Raw genomic sequence first — 25,377 nt, 5'->3', positions numbered from 1 at the left:
AACATCACATAATTATTAGAGTACTTTTACTTTCACACTCAGACCTGGTAACAGTTTTGTTTCTTGGCACAACTGTAAAAAACAACCGAAAACAGGGAAGCATAAGCGTTACATAAGTAATATGTCATATCTGTGACATTGGATAATGATATAATATAAATAGGAGGAAGAAGAGATGAGTTTGAGCCATGAGAAATTATACAAGGAACATAAGTCTTATATAAACATCTTGTCTTAACCTCAACAGTTGAGTTCTATTTATTCTTGGGTTATTTATGTTAAATATATTTATGTTTAACTGTGGTAAATCAAAAGGCGAAGCACGATTACTCTGCACACATTAATTGTAAATGCCTATCAGCAACGCTACGACTCGCAGGCTGTAAGTTATTTTAAGCAACTGACGGAAAGAATTACTGTGAATGATCACAATGATTCAATTTTGTCCTGTAGGCAAATTATCTTTACACTTGATCCAACAGAGAAGGGTAAGGGTCAGCTGCACAACTGGTAGGCGTTATATCACATGCTAAAAGATTCTTCAAAATGAAAAAAGGCAAACCCGGACCACCCACCTGACAGGCAGCGTGCGGTCTCCTTTGCGGCGGTCCATCTCTCTCTGGGGGACGGGGTACCAGCGGAAGTTGAGCTTCCAGTTGAAGCCCCCGTACGTCATGTCTGATCCCGCCATGTACTCGAACGTATCGTCGCTGATCACGTCGATGATGGGGCACACCACCGTTCTCCTTCCGCAAACAAAAAACGTTCATCAGCCTCCTTCCAATTTTCAAAACAAAACATTTTTCTGAAAAAAACATCTTTCTGTGGTGCGGCCCGGTACCAAATGGCCCGGTGGTTGGGGACCCTTGATTTAGACAACGGTCCGAGCCTTCCCATTAGCCATCGCTCATCATACCCTCTTAAACCCTGTGTGTGTGCCTGTGTGTGTACCATATAGTACCTGCTTGTAGGGAGCAGTAAACAAAGAATACTAAATGAAGCATCAAATAAACACAGGCAAGCTCCCTGCAGGCTCAACAACAGTTCATTCATTTTGATATTTTACTCAAGCGGGCCATAGGGGTCGATGGCAGGTGTGCGTGTGTGCATGTGTGTTTGTCTTACTTGTCCTGCTTAATGCGGGCGAGCAGAGGCTCCAGCCACCCTGTTGTGCATTCACAATGAGCATCCAGAAAGGTTATCACCTGGAAACAAAGACAGAAGCCATGAGGCACGCACACCATATGGTAAGCAGATCCATGGGTGTTGGATGTCACATTGGTGCATTCACACACACACACACACACGCACACACACCTGGCCAGTCGAGATGGACGCTCCTTTGAGGCGAGCACGGATAAGTCCAGACCGCTGCTCCATCCTCACCACTCTAACAGGGACTTCCAGCCTTCGGACATACTGCTCCAACGGCCGCTTCAGGAAATCTTAACCATAGAAAATCACCACATTCATGAGAGAAAAGAACCCAACAAACATACATACAACGCACAAAAATACATACAAGAGATGGTTTACAAATCACACCTCCAAACTATTCCCCCCAGTAGCACCTGAGATCTGTGCGTGTATGAATGCCTGCTGACATCACTTCTACCTGCAGAGAGCGTCCCGAGCAGAATGCACCATAGACACACACACACACACGCACACACATGCACAAACACCACACTAACCTGAGGTCCTAGGGGGTGAAAGGGTGCTGTGTGGTGGCGGATGGGAGGGATTGAGGGTAATAACAGAGTGTAATCCCTGCGGCTGGCAAATTAAATACCTAATCTCCCCCAAACAGGGATTAGCAACATTGACCCTGGAGTGGCGCACACACAGGCCATATATGCTGACTGGCTGTTGGGCATCAGCACAGACAGCGTACTCTCTCACTCTTACACACCAAAATCATACAGTAAAAAAAGGCTAAGCCTTGAATAAGAGGCACAAGCAGGTAGGGAATTATCAGCAATGTGTGTGTGTGTGTGTGTGTGTGTGTACCTCTCTCGCTGGCATCGTCCACCAGGACAATCTCCTCCAGCTGTGTGTGGGGTGATCGGTCGATGACGGAGTGGACCGTTCGCAGCAGTGTGCTCCACGCCTCATTGTGAAATACAATCACCACGCTGGTACGGGGAAGATTATCCGGGTACAACTTGTTCTTGCACCTACAAAGAGAAAAAAAACGTGTCATTCTCAAAAAGAACGGCCTCTGGAGAATGACTGACGGGTACTTAACGAAATTATGTAAATGGGAAGAAACCAAATTCCAAAGCAAGACACAACCAACTCACTTAGTAGCCTGGGACTTAAACATCATCTAAACAGCGTTAGTCACATCGTCATCAAGATCACATGAAGAATCACATCCTTATCAGCTCCCAAAACTGAAAACTATACATGTATATACCCAAATTTAGACGCAGACAGAGAGAAATAGTGTTGATCAGGGATGCTAGTTAGGGTGGGGGGGTGCTGTCGTAGCAGTTTAGAGCACACGCTTCTCTCTCATTGAGAAACACACAGCGATGTAAATGTCTCACAGAGGAGAGCAGGCCTGAGTGGAGCCAAGAGAAGACAGATGCCAACAGGCAGACATATTTAAATGGTCCCCCACAGTTTTCACTGTTATGATACACCAATATACACAGTACAGAAGAATGTATCCATATTGTGGCTTATAAACTCTTTTGGTATTTTGGCCAACAAACGCAGTTTTAGGGTCGCGAGAACGAATTGTTCAATTTGCGGGTTCCAAAATAAAAAGGACAGAGAAAACACACAATACACTGCATTGAAGTACAAACGTGTCACATCATTTCGACCTCTTTGAGGCTCACAAATCTTTCTTAATCATCTGACCAGCGGCTTTAAAAGTACGCTCCATTCATAGGAAATAATCACATGGTACAGATGGATTGACTTGCACAACAGATGGTAGAAAATCTAGACTAATCCAATTGTACGTGATGACTGTTACTCTCCAAGAAAAAACATGTGAGCATGAGTTTTGCCTGAGAACAAGTTTGAGTCAAGGGAGAAATATGGACACACTTCTTTGTCAGGAGACACGTCGGCCTGTGATTATATGTTAAATTACATTACATGTCATTTAGCTGACGCTTTTAACCAAAGGGACTTACAATAAGTGCATTTCCACCATAGAGATTCAAACTCAGAAGAACAAGTTACAAGAAAGTACAATTTTCATCAAATAAGCAGTTTCAAAACATGTTATAGATAAGTGCCATTATAAGTACAATTTAAGTGCTACGATTTGTTAGCGCTACGGTATGTGCCTGAAAGCTCCCCGGCCTTTAACTGTCTCGCAGTGAAAGTGTTCCTGCCTCAAGACCCTCAGTGAGCTGCTCAAACCGTTTCATCTATTCATGGAGGGAAAGAAAAACTGAAAGCAGCTCGCGACTTCCTTCCTCTGACAGATTCAACCGTCAAAAGAAATATGATCTCTTATCATAACTCCCTCCCTCCTTCCTTGTCATCAATCCAGAGGCCTGGAAAACTTCCTCTCTCTGCCGCTGATTCTGACTGAGGAAATGCAACGGCGATGTATGAGAGAGGAGGTCGAGAACCTTCACCAGCAGTGGTGTGCATGTGTGTTACTGCCCTGCAAGGAAGGGAGGATGAAGACAGTTCGCTGTAGATACAGTCACATCCTTTCCCGCTTTTAAGCACACTAGTTCATTATTCCTCTCTTCTCACAAACACAAACAGAAGAACGAAGACCTTTCAGACTCTAAACTAAAGTCTGCAGCTGATGGAAAACCAAACCTTCGTGTCCTCCAAAACAACGTGTGTTGACGCATGATGGCATGAGGGAATCATGACATGGGATGTGGAATTTAATTAGGAGTGCTTGAGTCCTGTGTACCCAAACAGTTGCTGGAGCAACTTTTGGCAACAGCAAAGCAGCGTAATGGGTGGATTATGGGGATGGGCGGGCAGGATGGTTCAGATTTAACTGCCTCACTCTTGCAATATTAAACTAAGGTCAACACACACATACATAAACCTACTACTATACTGTGTGCATTCTACAGTCAGAATCTAAAAAAAGGAGACAAGTTGTCTGAAAGGAGTGGTCATAGAAAGTGACAGTATTCCCGCAGAAGACACACACACACACATACACACACACACACACACACACACACACAATAAGGAAAATAAACCATCACCAACCAACAATTTCTATTTCAAAGTTCCAACTAATGGTGACTTGCTTGGCAATAATGAATTCATTCACAGTCCCCCCCCCCATGCACACACACCAAAATAAACACAAACCTATGCGATATCCACACACACCGACACATTGCCTTGCTCGATATTGACTCAGTGTTATCTCCTAATTGGAAAAGCCGATAGACGGAGAGAAGGCTGAGTGAAAACACACCTAGTAATCAACTCTCGCTCAAAGACTAAAACCCATTTCACGGATCAATGTCCTTTTTCTTTCGCGCCTGTCTGGTGTGCAAGTGCCCCTACCCGTCAGGCGTGTGCCTGTCACTCAGTCTTTCCGTGCACTGCTTCGAAAACCTCCCGTTAGTGATCTGTGCATGTTCCACTACTGAAGCCTGTAAAGGGGCAGAGGGAGGCCAAGCGGCATGTTGGATACCTGTCGGATGACTGAACACAGGCACTGACAGACATTTTAAGTGAGACTAAACTCCTCATTACGGTGAAAAACAGACCTGTGGATTGCACATAGCTAGTACCACTGAAGCAAAATTAAAAAAAGGGGCAGCATGACATTGTATCATTACCTCTTTAAGGTAATACACTCCCTTTTAAAGCAGCACAGTGAGGGACCCGCCTTCAAGGGGAAACACTGGGCTATTGGCCATTGAGAGTATTATGCAAGTCTCAGTTACATATCTATATTTATAGATCTATCTATATAGATATTACATATATAGATAGATATTTATATATAGATATAAATTAGGGCTGTCAATAGATTTAAAAAAATGATCTAATCAATTAAAGATTCTGAAATGACTTATTGTAGATAAATTCCAATTAAAAGTTTATTTTTCTTCTAAAGACTAAATCTTCCTGCTGTCCTCGTGCACTTTGCTCTCACCTCGCCATCTTTTGAAGTGTTTAAAGTGCCAACAATCTCCCAACATTTAGCCAGATGTTTTCCAAACCACTGTCTGCAGGCAGATGTTGAGACGGTAGTAGCCTAGCAGCTGCCAACATGCTGTGGACACTCTGTTTGACACGTGGAGGAATTTATCTCCACAGTTCTCCGCTGTATGTCGCGCAAAAAGCTCCGCTCATCTTAAGCTCAGTCTCTCTGATCTAACTGACTGCCGCACACGGTGTCCGGGGTCAACACAACAGAAAGTAAACAAAGTTGCATTAAATATATTTTATCGCAATAATCTCCGCCACAGTAATCTCATAGATGAAAGCATTTTAACTTTAATTTATTAAATTATATCCATTTACATGAATGTATGTACATATAAATAGATAACTAGCCTCTACAGTGGCTCACTGTGGGGCTTCTGGTTTCAGGCCGGACTTTTGGCTTGTTTTTTTGTCTCAACAGACAATGCAAGTGAGAGCCACTTTGATGGGAACTGACTGTCCTCTGGTGGGAATTTTCTCACCTGTGTGTGTGTCGCACGTGTCTCTGTGTGCACATCAGGGCGGAACAGAGGGTCGTGGAGAATTGCAAACGTGAAAAAAACAACCTTCGAGACTTTCTTTAGGGTGGTGTGGAGGTCGTCCCTTTCCCACCTATCTAATGGCTGGGGAAACATAGGATTCGGAGCAAGTGACAAAACCGGACAGCTGATTAGCTGCAGGAAAGCGTCTCACCCTTCCAAGCGGACGTCAGGCAGAGACCGATTGAGTGCAATCATCTCCGAGGCCATGAGGTTGAACTGGTTGATCTTAAACTTCTCCTTCATCTCCTGGTTGTCCTTCGGGATCACCACGGGCTTTCCGCCTTCACCGGGCCCGTCCCGCGGCCGGGTCAGGGTGTCTGAATGAAACGCACAAACATTCGTAGTGTGAGAGTGTGTCTCTATGATCACACGTATATTTGAGGCAATATACACTCACCTTGTCTCCCTGGTAGTCCTCTCTCTTTCTTGTCATCACACTTGTTGCACTCGCTGAAGTAGAGTAGAATGAACATATCCAGCATCACCCACACTAGAGAAGTGGCCAAAACCACCTTACAGTAAGCGAACCTCCGCATCCTAATGAAGTAATGAGACAGAAGAGGAGAGAAATGTTAGGCTTTTACTAAAGTCAGGGGAGAAGACGAAGCCAAAGTTCTACAGAAGAGATAAACCTTCATCCCTCCCACATTTCTACGCTGAAGTATCTTCCCCCACACCTCCATTTGTCTTTCCTGCTGGTCTGTCTCTGTCTGACTCCAAGCACTTATCTGTCGCTTGTTTATCAGCACCGGTCCAAATGGTCCCATTTACACATCAAAATTCACCATTCAGAAAAAGAAACAGGATAGCTTTGTTGTTTATCTGAAGTGCAGCGGTTAGGTTTGTGTCCGGCACCACTATGAGCACATTGACATTTGTGTATTTGGATACGATGTCTCATGGTATCTATGTAAAACTTAATCTATGTAAAACTTTAGCTGCTACCAAGTATCAAGCAGATGTATACAGTAATCTTAGTAGTCTTCGAAGCTAAAATGCAGTCAGACACACACTTGCAGGTACGCATCCACACTCACACACACCCACACACCGCCACAGAGAGAGAGGAGATGTAATAGTAATTGCTTTTCTTTGGCAGGCAGTGAGAGACACACACAGGCACATTAAAATTCCTCTGCTCCCCTTTCCTTCTCTCCTCCAGCACCTTCTCTCCTCTCTTTGGCTGATTCTCTGCCTCAGTGATCCCTCCGGCTGCAGCAGCACAAGCAGAAGGGAGAAAATGAGTTTGGCCAAGGGGGATTTCACCTGGGAGGGGAAAATAAAAGTGCATAGCTAGCTTAGCTTAGCGTAGCAGCCAAGGAGGATGAAGCCTTTCTAAATTCCTCCTGATAGGATTCTGGTAGCACAAAGTGCCGTCCACAGCAGAAAACAAGAGTGAACATTTGTCTGTTCTCTCAAAGTTGATCTTTTTTTCCAGAATTTTTTGGCTGTTTAGCCCAAGAAATAGACATAGAACCTGAAACCAAACACATGTGCTAGTTATGAAACACGTTCTGGTATTTTCCTGTAGAGCAACAGTAAGTTCATTTACCTCTCCGATGTCCTCAAAGACTGATCACTCAGAATTCCTGACATTCCAGTATCCAGCGCCTGCTACACAAGTCTCTTTCCTTTCCATCTCTCTGACCACTGCCCAATTGCAACGGCCTCCCATGACCTCCGAGCAGAAACATGACACATCCTGATACCACGGCATTTCCCTGTGGACAGGCAGAGCCGTGGCGCTGATGCCAAACACATAGCAGCGCACTTGGTAGACGATGCCGACGTGGAATGTGCTCCATCGTGGAAAGGCACACATGTTTTCTTTCTCAAAGTTGTGTCGTGTGCCGGCAGAGACGTCAACTGGCTTCCCCGAATGCCATTTAAACACAGCGGACGTAAAAGAAGTAGACAGCGGACGCTTTGCGCAGCAGGGGAGGGGATTCGTCGACTTAACACTCTTTTCTTTTCCCCCAACGCCCTCTCGGCCGTGCCTGGGTCTGTATTTCTTATCAGGCATGGCACCGGACACCTCGGGTCTGCTCGGTGCAGCCCTGGGCCCTACCCCTCTGTGCGTTGCACGTGCATGTGACTGAGCGTCAGTTCAGTTTTATGTTGGCGCCGTTCTCTTTGAAGTCTCTTTTTAACAGCCGGGCTCCCTATGACATTAAACACGCTTACACACACGTCCCTCCGTCACTGCGCTCTCTCGTTAATCCCCTAACAGATCGCACTCCCTCCATCTTTCTTTTATATCTCTATCCCGGGCATTTCTCTCCCAGCTACCCTACCCCCATTCCCATGTTCGTCTCTTAGTGATGTTGTCTCTTTTCAAGAGCGGTTGCCATCACTACTTCTCTATGAGTACAACCCCCCCGCCCCCCTCCACCACATCCTTCTCTGTGTCTCTCTTCGTTTCCCCTCCTCTTCTCCGCAGGCTTAATCCCTCTTTAGAGATTGCACAACCAGTTTCTCACAAGTACTCATGAAAACTCTGAAATGAGAGAATCACTCGCTGTACAGTTTTATGACTGGGAGTGGTGGAGCCTCCCTTCTGGGGATTTCATTTTTATATGTATAAAAAAAAATCAAGAGGGAGGGAGAAAGATTGTAAATATGAGAGAAGGATTCATGTGAAAGTCATGTAATAAACTACAAACAAGTCACATTGCCCATTTCATACTTAATAAAATGTAATCTAGCTACTGTATCTGGCATAAACATAAAAGTGAGAATCTTCAATAAGAAGACATGGTGCTATTATTCAAGTGGATTCAAATAGCTGTCTAGTTGGGTCATATGGACTTGATAGGCTCAACAGTTCCCTAGACAACGCAGATGAGACCGGCAATTATCAGAACTGTTGCTAATGCGTTCTAATTATAGCAAAATGAGGAACGGGCTAATATTAGGGAAGTGAAACCAACGGGAAGGCGACCTGAAGTCTCCATTGCCCTTTGTGGAGGAGACGAGGTACACGGTCACTTCTGTGCAAAAAGACCGGGGTTCATTTTCAGGTCACGACCTTGAGTGCAAAACACAACTGTTCCCATAGAGGAAGGAGAGCCAGAAGAGGAGAGAGAGAAACCTGCTGTCGGTAGACACAGTACATGAGACTGAGATTATATTCATAAAATGTATTGTGCGCTGTAGATTTGCTACACACACACACACATATTTAAATATAATGTATATATTCAAATTTATACACGCACGCATGTAATTACAGGGTTTGTTTTACGACAAAGGAGGAACAGCTCATCAAAAAAGAAGAGTAAGTATTTCACACCGCCATAACCATAAACTGTTATTTCATGAATGAGGCCATTGTTTAAAACCCAAATTGAGGAGCTGCATGGCTAACCACCACAATTAAACTATCATTATGTGAGAAGCCTTGTGTTTAATGTGAGTCATTACAAACATTTATAATTACTAATACCCCCTAATTCAAATCAGTCAAAAGCCATTGTGGTTGGAGTTTAAGAACATATACATCATACTTGTAGCTGAGATTTACAGACTGTTTTGACAAAATGCACATATTGAATCATTCATGTAATAATATTTAAGGGATTTCTTATTCAAAAGGAAAAGGAGTTCATGTTAAACGGTGGATATTGGTTGGAATACCATATTGTTTAAAGATGCTTATAGATAGTAATAGCATCAAAAGCAATCATTGGTTGGAGGGGGAGGAAGAGGGAGAGCAAGCAAAAAGTGAAGCGCACAGCAGAAACTGCGTAAAAGTCCCAGCTGAAAAAGATTGTCGATGCAAAGCTTGGCACGGGCGCAAAGTGGAATTAAACCATTCAATCTCGAATCACTCGAGTATTCCGGGCCAAAATCAATATACGTTAATGTCACAGGGGCCGTTCAGTCGACGGTTGGAGAGGGACCAGCAGCCTGGCTTTACAGGAGCAGAAACCCCCCCGACACACAGCACCTGTAGAAAAATCAAATCAAATAAAGGGGACATGAGAGCCCACTAACCGCAGCACCTTGGACCGTGCCACGCCTTTTAACATCTCCTATCACACAGTGCAGCATTTAATGACACTGTGGCATAAAAAGAGCATTAGATATAACTATTTGCAGTATTATCACACCATCACATACTGTGTGTTACTCGGCTTTAACACACTCTCCACGCTGCTACTGCCACTGCTACATGACAAGGAGGCAGGATTTACGAGGCTGCGGCATCACTACTGGGTTTCCCTGACTACCGACCACATCCACAGTCTGCATAGGTTTTCTGAGCATAAAAATGGAGGATATGTTGAAGATTATGTTGAAGATATTCCACTAGTGTACTTGTACTTTATGAACAGGAATGTGTTCAATGCATCCATACTATTCTGTGGCTGTGTTTTTTCCTGTTCATTTCATGCCACAAAGCAGTGTCGTTGTTTTAAAAAATGTAAAACTAAAACCAGGTTGTGAATGTCGACGGCCACGCGTGTGAATAAATATTCAAATATTTTGCTGACAATATGTTTCGGTTCTCGCTCTGCTGCACATAGTTGGGTTTTGAAAAAACTTGTTCTGTTTCGATTTCTTTTGTGCTCCGAGCGCTTTTCACAGCCACTCGCTCTCTCTCTCTGTCGCTCGCTCGGCCACACACTCTCCATGCTCACACTGCGCACAAAGCTGCTTCTTAAATGACCCACACAACTCCAATGACTCCATGATTCCACCCAAAAACTGCAGGGAGTTTTTCCAATTAGAAAAACTTGATTTAAGCAACTACTCTAGTAGAACTTTCTCCAGAGCAGTCAAACGCAATGAAAGGTGTGTAAAACTGTAGAGAAAATTCAAACCTATGTATCCACTGACAAGAAGAAGAAGGAAAAAAACATGCTTGATTAGCACAGTTCCACAGCCACGACTGAACGCATCAAAGACTACAATTAGACATTTAATCATCACTATGGATACCATATGACACCTTAGTAGTAAATATACATTTACATGTGACCATTCCAGTTCAGTAACCATTCAGTAAGAGAAATGGTTTTAAAGGGAGTTGTTAAATAATTTGTAGCGGTAAAGATTTGGCTTAAAGAATGAATCCCCAGCATAATAAGACAACGACGGCGGTAAACAGGACCCAGAGAGTTTGAACTCTACATAAACAGTTGACCTTTAAAAAAATAACAATGAGCGCTTCAAATCATGACCAGGACTTTGTATTTTACTTTTGAATGATACACTGCACACATATCTGCCGTTTTATACAAATTGTATTTTTAGTTTTATTGGCTTCACTGTAAGTATTTATTTTTGGTCCTTATATGCAAATTGCGTCGTGAAGTTGGGCCGGAGCTAATGGCGTTAATAAACTCCTACCTGTCCAAATGACTGTGGGAGCCTCTGGTCAGACGTGCGGGTTGCTCCACCAGCACAGGGGGCGGGGCGAGAGCGATCCCACAGTCCTTTGCCCGTCACTCAAACATTGCTCCTTGAACAAGAGAGAAACAGACACGGAATAAAAACATTGTTTTGTTGCATACAAGAGCAGTTTGCATGCTGAGGAGTTCAGCAAAAACATATTGTATCATCTTGAAATCAGGAAATAATCAACTTATGTCTTCTTCTTCTGTTTTAATGAAGAGTGTATTGATTTGGGACTTTTTGCAAACCTTTTTTGAAGAGAGCCATTGTCTTCCTATTACACCTCTAGGCCACAAAAGTAACCACAGGAAGACCCATAACGGGCTGTCACTTAGCCTTAAACACACATCCTGTCTGAAGGCACAACAATGACACACATGAGTCACAATGTCAGCGTGCATTTTTCCAGTTACACCACCACTTCCTGACGTTGGTGGAAATGTGTCATTTCTATTAGTCTAGTCTGAATACAAGACTCTGGAAAGGCGTCAATCATTTACAAACTGTCAGCTAGGCTTTGTATCTCTTTGAGTTGTGTTATAAATCCACATTATCCTTCCTCCTTCCACACCCACCCAAAGGTCAAACACAACCAGAGACTCTCTGCAAGCTGTGGAGCAGGATAGAACTAGAGAAGAGAGGGGGATGAAGGGCTAGAGGGATAGAAGGATGGACAACTGACGGATTCCAGAACTGCTCATCTCACTGGATTAATCTGCTATTTTTTTTTAAATCCACAGAGAGTGAATATGAGAGTGAATATGACTCAATGTGGGCGTATGCGTGTGTTTGTGTCCTTCAATCCGGTCCTTGGCCTACTTCAAAGCCAAGTCATCAGTGGTAGCCCACTGGTACCATCATATAGCTTGCCTGTGTGTGCATGTGTGTGCGTAGTACAAGCTTATATTACAAGAACCATACCATCTCCTCCTGCTAGCCCACACACTCCTGGTGTTAGTGAGTCAGAAGGCTGTGCTCCACACTGCAGGTGTGCTTCAATAGGTGAAGGGACCTGGCCACCAAAAGGTGTCCTTGTCCTCTTGGTTAGGTCCCCGTTCCACCTCTGTCCCCTACTTGTCTCCCTTTCCCTCAGTCTTACATCACAAATTCGCCTTTCTTTTCATCCCTTTTAAATCTCCCTTAGTCTTATATGCACATCCATAAAGTAAGAGTGGAATGCAATCCATCCTGCAAATTGGAAGCAGGACAAGTGAGAGCTTCTATAAATACTTTTCAGGATCCCCTGACAATCAAAAAAATAAACCTAGAGACCCACACATACAAAAGCAAACACTGCAGCACAGAAAGCAACTTCTCTATTTCGCTCTCTGCAGAGCAAACCCCTTTCTCTCCTCCTGCCGGTCTCCTGTTGTAGTCATTGAGGGCACAACAACAAACAGAGCAAGCATGAAAAGAAAGAGACGGGCAATGAAACACAATGGGACAATACCGGTCTTGATTGCAAGCAGGACAATAAACTGTGTAAAATGTGTATTTTGAAATATATACTTGTGTGATGTAATGGGCTGTTGTCCAGCAGTGCAGCAACGTTGGGAGGTCCTCCAACCTATGCAGCTGCCTCAGCTTTTCCTCCCCCTGGGTATTAACCGTTCTCTAAATAATTGTAAACCCTGACCTCAGTCCTTTGAAAAAACACAAAGAGTAGATGTGATTTACTGCTGCTGTAAGACAGCCCCTGATCTCATACACCAAAACAAATGTGCTGGCTCACAACCCAAAGTCGCTCACACCTATCACCGTGGTCGGGCAAACAGAGAGGCGGTTAGTCCGATTTGTTACGCACAGCGAGTGAGCAGAGATGGACCTGTCCAAATAGTGAGCCATGCCAGTGGAAAATGACAACATCAAAGCCGGCAGAGCACTGACACAACAGAGGCACTATGTAGCAGGTCAACAGTATTGGTGTTGCTGCAGCAACTTTCAAGCTTTTATTATAAAACCACACACACTATAGGGTGGTCACCAGTTTTACCCCAGTTCTGTGTATTAACACAGCGATTCAATCCGTCGGACTTTGTGCCAAAACTGACTTTAACGAATAAAGTACCGACCAGATGTGAGGGCTTCACATTTAGTTGTCGCTGTGAACTTGCTTTTATTCGTTAAGTAAGGATACGGTTAAAATGTGAATACAGGTTACAACATCTTATAATCTGTCTGGAAGTATATAGTACAAAATGCACACAAAAAAAGAATGCCAGTGTATGAATGTCTTCACTTACAGTGAAGACCCTTGAATACTTTAGATATTGGTAAAGACATTACTAGGACTGCGTTCTGCATCATTTGGCAGATGAAAAAGTCGGGCGAGTGCATCCCAAATTCTCTGCTTCTTATATTGCATGTTGCATTCATTAATTTAGTCCAGCAGTGAGCAGCTAAGAAGAACTAACCCAGAGAATGCAGAAGAAAAGCCAAATAGTTTGGTCGTCATCATCCCACCCTTCCCTCGCCTCTATCTCTTTCCTACTCTCCCGGTTATTAATCCACAAAGGCCTGCCTCTTCTCCCACGCAGACGTCTTTCCATCCCGTCTGCGGTGACGTAATTCTGGCTGTAAATCCCAAAAGACCAGTGGCTGACGCAGCGTATGAAACGCAGAGGTTAGGAGGAGCTCATGGGTGGAGTGAAGTTGAACTCCTTGCAAGCAAGCACAAGTTTTGTTTCAGCAAGCAGAAATCACTTAACACACACACACACACACACACACACATCAATAGCCTGATCCCTGCACCCACATAACACCCTGCAAATTTAAGCCCCCGAGGCTTCAAAGAACGACTGGAGCCAAGGTTCGGGAGCACTAAAACAACCTTTGTTCAAGACAATTTAGATGGTAATGTGGGCAGAGCTAAAACTAAGCGACTGTCAAGTCAGTCATTCCCAATTCCTCAAGCTAAGCGTAAACCCAGGATCACAGGACTTTTTGACTACAGGCCCTCTGGAGTCGTGAAGTCTTTTGAACGGCTAGTCCATTCTCACTTGAAAACCCTCACAGACCCCCTCCTGGACCCCCTGCAGTTCGCCTACAGAGCCAACAGGTCTGTAGCGATGCTATAAATCATCCACTTCATCCTCCAGCATCTGGACTCCTGGATCCCACACCAGGATCCTGTTTGTGGACTTCAGCTCTGCTTTCAACACCATCCCGTCTTTGCTGCAGGACAAACTCTGCATGTGCCCGACTCCATCTGCAAGTGGATGACTGACTTCCTGTCTGACAGGAAGCAACACGTAAAGCTGGGGAAATGTCTTAGCCTCTCTGACCATCAGCAACGTTCTCCCCCCGCTGTTTGCGGACGACACCACACTCATTGGACTGATCTCTAGTGGGGATGAGTTTGCCTACAGGTGGGAATCTGACCATCTAGTGACGTGGTGCAGCCAGAACAACCTGGAGCTCAACGCTCTGAAGAACGCAGTCCCACCTTCCCCATCACCCTGTGTGATTCGCCCACCACCGCTGTGAAGTCCGTCCGTTTCTTTGACTCCATCATGACACAGGACCCCAAGAAGGCCAAGCAGAGGCTGTTCTTTCTGAGGCAGCTGAATACACTTAACCTGCCATCCTCTGCTCCTCCATCACCGTGTGGTACCCTGCAGCCACGGCCATAGCATTATATTTGATTTTATTCCTCTTGCACTATGTTGTCTTGTTGTCCATTGTCGGTCTGATTTTATGCACCAACCGCCAACTCAAATTCCTGACATATTTTGGTAATAAATGTTTCCTGATTCCAGAAACACAACAACCAGCCGGCATTTAACATCAAATGTTCCACACTCTCCACAGAAGGCCACAGAAACTGGAGGAGAATGCTGAGTTTGCTACTTGCATGAAGAGCACAACGTGTTTGTGTGTGTGTTTGGATTGCAGCCAGGCCTTTTCCATGAGTTATGTGACTCCGTTTGAAGCGTATGTTGCAACAGAGGGAGTCCAAAGATGACATCTTTGGTCTCAGCAACAACAAACAGTGCTGTGCTAATCCTGTGCCAACTGTGCCTCCTTCCAGTCCTCCCTTCAACCTCCTGCAGGGCCAAACACCTCGTGTCTCCGGCGCTGGGGGAGGAAGAACCCGAGGGCCGGTAGCACCTCACGCACGCGCACCCAGACACCGAATCCGTGCTAGACAGGGACAAGAGGAAAGGCAGTTACACAATAACAGTTACACAGGGAACTCTGGCCATGGGTCACCATTTTGTGACAGCTTTTTAGGGGAAGCTAGAGGAGCAAAAACTGGAATGCCAAGAATAGGGAAAGGAGAAAATAGGTTACACAAAGCCTGTATTGGGACTTTTTAGGTATGTCTGAGGGACAGAACAGAACGTAGAAAAAGGAGTCCCACAGAAGGATCAGGTTCCTGTTTACGCAGAGTACAGTAGAGAGCTCAAGGAACACAGCAGCAGGTGGTGGCGGCACACACCAGACACACACAGAACAAGTTTAGGCCAAAACTTTCCCATCTATCTCCGTGCATGTTGAGGCTTGGGATTTACCATTAGTTCCATCTCCCCGGGGTACCTCTGTGCTATGGCCATATTATTTCGTCATGTTGTGTTCTTGTGAAAGCAACTATGAGATATGCAGGGATAACCAACGACAATAAATCTCTACCTGTATGCGAGGAGGTGTGTGTTTTGAGCCACAGTCCTCTGCAGCTGCATATTAAGCTATACTTCGCGTTCACATTTTAGCGGTTCACTCAAATGCAAAGTATTGAATTTAAATCCCTCTCTTAACTGCACAGTGCTCAAATATTATGTCTCATTACAAAACACACAGTCAGTACAGAGCTAAAGACGGTCTAACATAAGAGCGTGCACGCCACCAGCTGCGTGCTCAAACGCTGCCGGCAATATCCTCAATCCAAGAGAGCAGCATGCCATCCCCTCCTCCTCTCTGGTGTAGTGGCATATTGTGGGATTAACACATTTTCTCTACAACAGAAGCTGGTATTTAGCTGCATGAGCCGCGCACTGTATTGAACTTTATTTTCCGTGTGGCACTACACAAAAAACAGGGTAAATATTCTTGAATGAATCACTGCTTTAGTATCAGAATAAAGCGACACGATTGAAGCAGACATCAAACAGCGCGGTTTCTCATTAGAACGCTCTCTAGCAGCATCTCGTAAACTTTTTCGCACTCTATCCTCATTCATTTGGCTATTATACCAACGGGGCAACTATAAGTAGGCCATATAGCTTCAATAAGACGTCATAATCATTTCAAACTATTCAAATAAGGTTGGCTCCACACACACTTCTAAGGGTTATATTTTGAATACATTTGGCTAAGCACACAAATGGCTACAGTGACCAAAATAGCTAAAGCCTTGTTTCAGGGCACGTGGAAATGCACCACCTAAATCAAGTCAAATCTCAAGTGTAGCTTTGCCCCTGCTCTACTTTGCATTTGTGTAAACCATGTTTTTAGCCGGGCTCGTCCCCCTACTGTAAGTACACAGGCAGTATCCTGCTGCTCTCCCTGAAGAGCTGCAGCCACACTGACCCACATCCTAGCCTGTAGCAGCTTACACTGCAGCACATACGACACGCACAGGCACACGCACGCATTCCCAAAATGCACGTGTGCAGTGCGTCCCCAACGTTTGTAGCTCGTAGGAATGCAATTTCTGACGCGCACACACACTCGGGGAACACAATGGGCCCAGTGTTCTGTGGTCAATCAGCCGTGAGTTGATATGGCTATCAGCGTGACCAGGCCAAAGCAACTCCAACAAACACACACGCACAGGCAGACAGACACTCAAAACTAGCAGCTTGGTAGGAGATAGGCGCTCGGAGATGGATGGCTGCGTGCGTACGCGAGACCCGGAGGGGAGTGCTGTGCCCCGGTCAGGGTGAGCCCGGGGCTGGGAGCTCGCTGTGTCACACGACTAATGACAGAGCACAGAGCGGCCAAAGCGGCGCTCTGTGTGCTCCCTGCCCTCCGCGAGCGCTCTTCTGTCTCGCTCCACCGTTTAATGATCCACACGACCTTGCGAGTATAGTCACGGCGTAGAACGGGAAGTCACACCTGTGGTTCCTTTTTTCCGTGGTAATTGACACCATCGTATCTATATGAATTCACAAGTAAAAGCTACATAAACTCGCAAACTGCTTTAGTTTTGTGAGTCAGTATCTCTAGTCAAAACACAATGGATTTGGTTTTATTATTTACCGGTGTTTACCTTCACTGGTGGGGTAAAATAAAACCTGTCTGACCAGACTTTAATAGTGTTTTATCAAACTCCCTCTTAGGAGTTAAAGGGTGAATGTTGCCGTCTTATATAATGATAGAAGCTTTCTTTGGATTTTCTATTGGACTGGATATGACCAAAAGCTTGCATTAAAAAGCATTTTCCCTATAATTAGTCTTTTCTTTTAAAAAGGTTGAGTATTCCAACCTATTTTATCATATATTTAATCTTATATTGTGATAATAACATTGTGACGTTTCCTGGAAGATCAACGAAGGACTTATTTATTGAATGCAACACTGCCCACAACAACTATATACACCCATGTACTATAAACATAGCCCATAATTAATTGCATGGCAAAATCTCTGATGGTATACACACAGGGCATTTTATTATACTTCACAAAACGGATGACAAAAGAAACTGGCCAAAGTATGTTGTGAAAAACAAAATATCAGCTTTTCAGAGAGATTCATGGCTTTTTATCCATCTTTGTCATTGTGATTTCAACTGCAGAATTAAAATGTACTTTTTTGGAGAGTTTGCCAGGTTAGAAGTCAGGCATATGCTTTTATTAATGGGAGCATTTTTACAAATTTTCCAGCCGCTATCTTTTTCACAGATATTTCAAAAATGTCGTTCTTTATTCCTTATTCCTGTCACTTTTGTCCCCCATTCAGTGTGCAGCTTATGCTGTCCCGTTTTTTTAATGTTAAAAATGCATTGGACGAACTGATGACAAATTTCTCTGGCAGCTGTTACTGTTGAACCCAGTTCAGCTCATCAGAACACACAAATGTAATCAAAAGCTGTAAATAATAATAAAACCCAGGTAAAAAATACTTGTTTCAACCATATGTGGATCATCGGTTTCTCAGAAAAGTCTTGATTCAACTTGATTTTTAACAGTGCATTGCTTTAAGTATTAAAGGCCTCCACGTGAACACACCGTGTACCAAGACCGATTAATAACTTTCATCCAGGTGCAAACAGGATGAAAGCAATCACACCGGAGCAGTAAATCTTGATTAATCCTTGCTGTGCTTGCTTGATTTAGCAGCTCTGCGGTTACGGTACAAACGATTACCAGAATTGGCTGATAGCTAGAAAGTTCTGGGTCTGAACTCAGCTATAACCTGACTACTAGAGATGAGCAGTGGGGAAAGCTAGTGGTGTAACTATTACTGGGGAACGTAATACATCAAAAATGAGTAAAATACCTGATGAAGACATTGGCACCCATAGTTTGATAATGTTGCATTGTTAACAGTCAATCTGTGTTGAAATTGTCAGGAAAAGAAAAGGTCCATTTCAGTCCTATTATGATGCGTTCAGGCTCTGTTCAGGGAAAATGAGTATTGAACAAAGGTACATTTTAGTGATCATGATCTGTTCAAATGTAATCTCGTAAAATGTAGTGTTGAAGAGAAACTTTCATGAAAGATTTTCAAATAACTTTATAATCAACGTTATAACCGAGATGATTAGGTTCTTCAGTTTCAAGCATTTCTTATTTCCTTAACTTTTGAGCAGTATGGATTACTTTAACAAAGTAAAAAAATATCATTTAGAATTCATGATGCTTACAGTCTTTAGATGGCCTAAATCTTTCTGGGATGGTGGCAAAATAAATAAATAATCTGGACCAGCTTCTATAATCAAACAGCAAAAGGAATCCAATATGTATCATCAATGATTGGCAGCAAAAAACGTGACCAGGGACCTGTAAAAGCTATATTTGCTTGAGCAACTGACCCTTGAGTTTTATAAGCTGTTGCACCACTAGTGACAGCCATGCTATAGTATGTAGCACTCCTGCCCTTGAACAGGCACTAGCTTCAGATCTGGACTTCAAAGCCTGTGCACGAAGGTCACAGTCTGCTCCCTAAACCGTAAGGATAGGTCACATCGAGAGGACAAATATCCCAATAAAGATTGATAAACTTAGCTATGCAAACACAAAAATACCCTCCCTTTAACTGACAGCATAAAGTACTCTTTCTTCTTCTTCTTTATACGGGCATGCGCACTGGATGAAGAAGCCAACACACAATCACACATCGTGTCACATCGAGGCACCCGGACAACCATTCCAGGCTGTGGTGAAGGCCAACATCTGCATTCAGACTTTCTCTCGGAGTCAGCAGAAATTTGACATATTCCACTTCCTCCTATGGTGGGGTCTGAGGTGTGGGGGGGATAAAGGAGCCGTCCTGTTGCCATGGAAACTACGTCTTTTCCTGTTGGGTCATATCTAAGTGGAGCTGATGCCGTGAGCAACATGAAGAGGCCCGATCGGTGCACCCTTACAAAGAAGGGAATTGTTGGAGCTAAGCTGAAAACAGTGTATAAGGTTACTCAATCCTACACGACATCAATACCCATGGCCTTTTCACACATTGATATCCTTTAAGTCTTTCCTAACAAAAGTTTAAAAAAAAAACATTCATACAAAAAGCTTGTACATTAGGAATCCTGCATATGCCACAACATGTGTGTTAACTATTCCAAATGCTGACAACGTACCCCGTTCTCAATGACATCGGGAAGCATGTTATGGTTTATAGTGCAAAACGTATCATTAATTTGCTAGAATGCAGTTCAGCAGCAGGTTAAGAAAAAATACTGATGTGTTCCAATCCAAAGCCATGCATCAGAGATTTCAGTTCTCCTGGGAAATCCATTTATTGAGAGTGGGTGCGCATCCAAAACATCAGAGGTAGATGCTGTGAAAATACTAAATATACAGAATAGTATTAGCTGCTGGCCAGTTGAAACCTGGCCCATTTTCACACCCAAGCACAACTGGCTGGGGTTAAAACAAAATTTAGGTTTAGATTATGTTGAGAAGACATATAGACTACAACAATAGGAAAAGAATCTCAAATTCAGATACTCCCTTTATCTGAAGCAGCAGTTCTTATTTGTATTGGAAGGAGGTAGTTAAGAGTGATGCCAGGCCGATTATGCAATATTTCTGTCTTTTACTATGCTTACTGTGCAGTGTAACCTCCATTCAACAATGCAGGGGCCTAGCAAGCAAAGTGAGTACAGAAATAGATTGCTATTTCCTTGTCCGAAGCGAACCAATGCAGAAGAAGTAAACCACTGCTGAGTACTGGGCTAAATCCTATTTCCTTATCATTAAGGCAGCAGAAACATTGAGTCCATCCAGCTGAGACACACCGTGTGACAGGCTCTGAATCATCTGCAGAGGCTCTATGCAGTCTGCACACACCGCGCCATAGCTTAGGCTTGCTGCTCATCACGGCTCTAAAGTATTTCTGTTTCCAGCCTAGCTGTTTGTAAGTCAAAGTAGTACTGCACAAAGGGAGGACGTATCTTAATGAATGACAGAACAGCAAAGATCCCACTCAGTCTGCACAAATACACACAGACCACTGATCAATACCAACGGACAATGCACCTATACTGAACACACGGCTACGGGTACCTGCCTATTTTTTGCCTGCCTGAGCCGGAGCTGGCAAGGCTCGTTGGTGGAACTGGCTGACCCACTTCAGTGCAACTTTATCTCTAATTTGACCCACTGAAAAAGCCAGAGGACACACATGCATGGCACTTACACACACACACACACACACACACACACACAACTGAAATTGCCTGCCAGCAAACCCTCGAGGACAGAACAGCTAAATGCTGTTGATGGCTATCTCGCTCTCTTTTCTCAACCCTCTCCCTGTCTGAAGTTGAACCAATTCGGTCTCAGCTATCTGATCCAGCTAAACTAGCTATCAACATCCGGAGTGAGTTTGCGGAAGGCATGCACTAAATCAAGGCTGCCAGTTTCTAGTTGAAAAGGCAATTTCTTCCTCTTAAAGACTGGGTAAGGATGCAGCCCATTCTCCATCACCATTCCAATTAAAACAATGATGACTGGGGACGGCGGAACTAAATCATAGAGTTTGACAAAAGACCTTCATCGCATGTCTTTCTCAAGCTCTCTAATACCCCAGTTTCTGTCACTCGCAACCATCTCCTCTCTGACGGTTGCTGAAAAACACCACCAAAATACCTTTAAACAACATCAATGTACACAAGAAATAGCCAATATCTATGAGAGGCCAACCGGATTTCATTCTGCACTGCCACATTGCTCAAACCAAATCATGCAACGTGTGGAGATAAATCTGTCTGATGCTGTGATCAGACAACATTATTAAAAACAAAGCAGAGTGAACATCTAACAGCTGATGTTTGTGGGATGTCTGCATGTGAGAAGGGGATTTGATTAAGAGACAACTGAAAAAGTGTCGCTATACTATTTCCGGTCTATGTAACAATGTGTACTTCAATTCATTTTACATTTCAAAATCACTGATTTTTAGAGCTGTTGCATTTTGATCTACAAGTGATCCATGATCAATAAATCATCAACATTTTTTTGTCAAATGGATACTTTGTGTGGTGCAGAAGATGACTGACAATGGTGCAAATAACTGATTGCAATTATTTACAAACTAGAGAAAGAGTTTGCCAATTTTGCTTGGTAAATGACTAAATGACAAACTAGTCCTCCGTGGACAAACAATTAATTCAGCCAACAGATGCTTCGGCATTGCATTGTCACATAAAAACCCTTAGCCGGTCTCAGTGCCAATGTGGGCAGAGGCTTGATGTTTCATTGTCTATTCATGTAAGCAATGACAGCAAAGGTAAGCTAAGTTTTGGGGGACAGACGAGCTGCTATAGGAGCCTCTCTTGCATGCCGTGTGTCGATGGTGTGTGCATGCACGTCTCGGTTCATGTGTATGTGTGTGTTTGCATGCGTGTCTGATCTGGCAATAGTCTGGAAGGAGGAACAATGGCATTCCTGTGCTCGGAGCTCCAGGTGGCTGTGGAAACCCAATCCCAAAGCAAGCCCTGCTGGCACACAGAGCGCCGGGATCGCCGTATGCTGCTGCCTCCCTCCGGAGACATGGGCCAGAATAGAGCTGTTTTTCCGGAGCGGCTCGGGACAATAAATGCACCACAGCTAGCCTCTATGACGTCCTCTATGCACATCCATGCACAAATACCAATGCAAACATTGCGGCGGTGAAAGTCCCCCATGTCCACTGTGTAGTGGACATGGGGGACTTTCACCGCCGCAAGTATCGCTTTGAACTTAAGGTCAACAAATGATTACAAGCGCTCAAAAACATCTTGCCCCTTATTTGGTAACATGTGTTATTAACAATGTTTCGTACACATTAAATAAATAACATTCCAAAGCTTAGTACTATCAAGATTATTACCACCCATATTGCCATAACACAGTCATCACCAATAATCCAATACTTGATACATGAGCCTTCTATATGAGCAATAACCAAAGTACTCCAACATTTGTATTTTTATATATATAGAGGGCATTATTTTTTAACAAAGATTTGCTAGACTGAGAGCCAAGGTAATTTGGCCACTGTCAGAATACTTGCTTCTAACTAAATCCATGTCCTAAATATTGGCCAAAACTTTCCCAATTCGCAAAATAAAAGGCCTGAACAGACAGTCAACACACTCACACAGGGCAGGAAACGCATCATACATGGCCTTGAAATGAGGAACATGAATCATTTCCTTTCAATGCTGGACAGTCATGCCTTACCCCACGGCTGGGTTTAGCCATACTGAGGCAAGCTCCTGAACATTAACATCAACCAAAATGAGAACTGCAATTACATGTAGTGCAGAATTCAAGGCTTAAACCCTCTATTTTTGCAGAATGTTGACCTCAAGTCAGTGCTTCTTTCACATAGCTTAGCTGTACATACAGTATTCTCACGTGCAGGCAGCATGGGACCAGTTCTACAGGTAGCACAAAGCTATAATAACTTCCCTCCAGCTACACACACACACACACACACACACACACACACTGTGGTTAAATAATACATGCTCCTCTTTTCCCTCCCTTTAAAGAACATGATAGATTAATTTAATTGGGTCCCTGACAATCCGAGATCTTCATCTGCTCCGCAACTGCAGACTCTTGCAGGATTGATAGTGAATCCCTTTTTCTTATCTCTCGAGATAATTACAGCATTGTTAATGCATGCTCGCTCACGCGCGCTCATCCTCACCCCATTTAATTCACTCAATGAGTCCCTTTTTCACGCACGTCAGGCGCCGGATGCTTCAACCGAAACCCTATAAAAGGCTCTCTAAGGGATTGAATTACATGCAATGTGATTAACCTCTTTTCAACAGCGGTGGAGGGCCTCAAAACCTGCAGCCCAACACAGAGGGAAGGCAGTTCAATCTGGCTACTGGTTATTTACCTCCTGTAATGTTTAATGCATCAAGCTAACCCAAATCACCTGACCTCTACCAGGACGCAGGAGACACAGCAAGCACCGAGCCGGGGGTTCGATTCCCAGAGAACGGCTCATTTTCCCCAGAAGCACAACGAGGTTCACGGAGAGATAATTGAGGAAACGTCGACCAGAGTACACATACTGTGGATGTAACAGCCATTATATAGTGTGAAATATGATAGTAACCACCTTTAAACATGGCATGTAATACTTTGCTTGTACACTGGTATCCCGGTCATTGGGCCAGTCATTTGAAGAGACCCGTTAGACTGCTGCGTGTGAGATCACGTTTTCCGTTACCTGACCCCGGCAGGAGGAAACACGGACACACAACGGTTAGAAAGTACATTATTATTAATATTATTGTTAACAAAAGCAGGCAATATTTCATTGAAAAAACGAGCGTCAGGGCTGAGGCGGGAACGGCCACTGTCGCGTTGGAAAATGTGGTCGGTTTAACGGCGAGTCGCATCGCGTCGTCGCTGCTGGTTCTTCTGTCAACACGAAGCGAGAAGCTTCCACAGCGCCGGTCCGCCGCCACCACATAACGTCCAAAGCATTATTTTCTCTCCCCCCCTCTCACAGATATTATTTGCTTACCTAGAGTGACCGGGCGACTCAATTCACCGCTGTGGCGCAGGGGACCTCGAGTTAGCTCCAAGGAAAATAAAACTGACCGCCGATAAGGTGTAAAGTATCGCAAGCTAAGTTAGCGGGCTAGCTAGCTTAGCGTGCTAACGATGGTGTAGAGGGAGGGGGCAGATTGGGGGGAGTGTGGTCCTCTCTGTGCCGTCGAGACAAGCCTCAAAAAAAATAAAAAAAACAAGCCCGGGATGAGCCGTTTTGCTCACGTTGAACGCGGCTACAGGACCGCTGCCCCGGGGCAACCGGTGGAACAACTGGTGACATCCATTTGAAAAGGGCATGAATGTGATGACGGTTCAGCCGGGGGAGACGCTGCGCGGGCGGACGTGCTGCTGCCTTTCCCCGGGGTCGGGTCCGTCTGACTGAAGCTCCGCTGCCGATGTGCGGAGCGCGCAGAGAGGCAGCATCACTGCTCATCCCTCCCTCCACCACCTCGACCCGGAAGAGTACCACGTATCTGATCTGGTCCCGTTCCTTTTTTACAATGTCCCAAAATGTCACCGCTGCATCCAAATCATCTGTCCATCATGGTGGAGAGTTTTTTTTTTTCCAGTGATGTTTGCTAAATAAAGAAAAAACACTTCGGTTCAGCAACATTGTTGTAAATTATTGTTTTCAGTAATTACAGGTCTGTATACTGAAGTGTTGTCGACAATGAGAATGATGTGGCCTAAATTCCATAACAGTGTTTTAAATTAGGCCCGTTCAACATTAATCGCATGAATAGCAAAGTTTGACTTTAGCAGTAAATGCAATTTACCTTATTTGTGAGGATGCTGTATGAGTGTTTCTAAAGACCTAAATTGTATCCATCACTCAAATACCTAGTTTGTCTTGCAATTTTAAAAAAATGATTAAAAGCAGCATGTTGACACGTGGAAGATGCTACAGGAATTTTAATACACTTGTTTGAAACGCCCGTAATTATAATTAGCTTTGTTGCTAATATATGCCCGTGCTGAAGGGAATTGAACTAGGGTTTATCCTTTGCCCTCCACATACTGTACATACAGATCATTTTTTTACAAAAGCAACAAAAAGAAAAACAGTTGTAGGTATAACCGTTTAACAACGG

General features: G+C 44.1%; 1 protein-coding gene across 1 annotated transcript in view; it reads right to left on the bottom strand.

Moving 5' to 3' along the window:
- Window positions 1-24,742, bottom strand: part of galnt1 (UDP-N-acetyl-alpha-D-galactosamine:polypeptide N-acetylgalactosaminyltransferase 1) — a 30,199-nt gene extending 5,457 nt beyond the window's left edge. The window contains exons 1-8 of the mRNA XM_037452740.2: window positions 24,258-24,742; window positions 11,064-11,175; window positions 6,106-6,245; window positions 5,860-6,025; window positions 2,011-2,177; window positions 1,318-1,445; window positions 1,126-1,205; window positions 576-746 (exon numbers count right to left, since the gene is read on the bottom strand). Of these exons, the coding sequence (XP_037308637.1) occupies window positions 576-746; window positions 1,126-1,205; window positions 1,318-1,445; window positions 2,011-2,177; window positions 5,860-6,025; window positions 6,106-6,244 (851 nt within the window). The 5' untranslated portion in view covers window position 6,245; window positions 11,064-11,175; window positions 24,258-24,742. The remainder of the gene's footprint in view (window positions 1-575; window positions 747-1,125; window positions 1,206-1,317; window positions 1,446-2,010; window positions 2,178-5,859; window positions 6,026-6,105; window positions 6,246-11,063; window positions 11,176-24,257) is intronic.
- Between the last annotated feature and the right edge of the window lie 635 nt (window positions 24,743-25,377).

The sequence above is a fragment of the Pungitius pungitius genome, chromosome 11 (genome assembly GCF_949316345.1).
Source record: "Pungitius pungitius chromosome 11, fPunPun2.1, whole genome shotgun sequence".
In the NCBI taxonomy this organism is placed as follows: Eukaryota; Metazoa; Chordata; class Actinopteri; order Perciformes; family Gasterosteidae; genus Pungitius; species Pungitius pungitius.
This window is presented reverse-complemented; position numbering and strand designations above follow the sequence as displayed.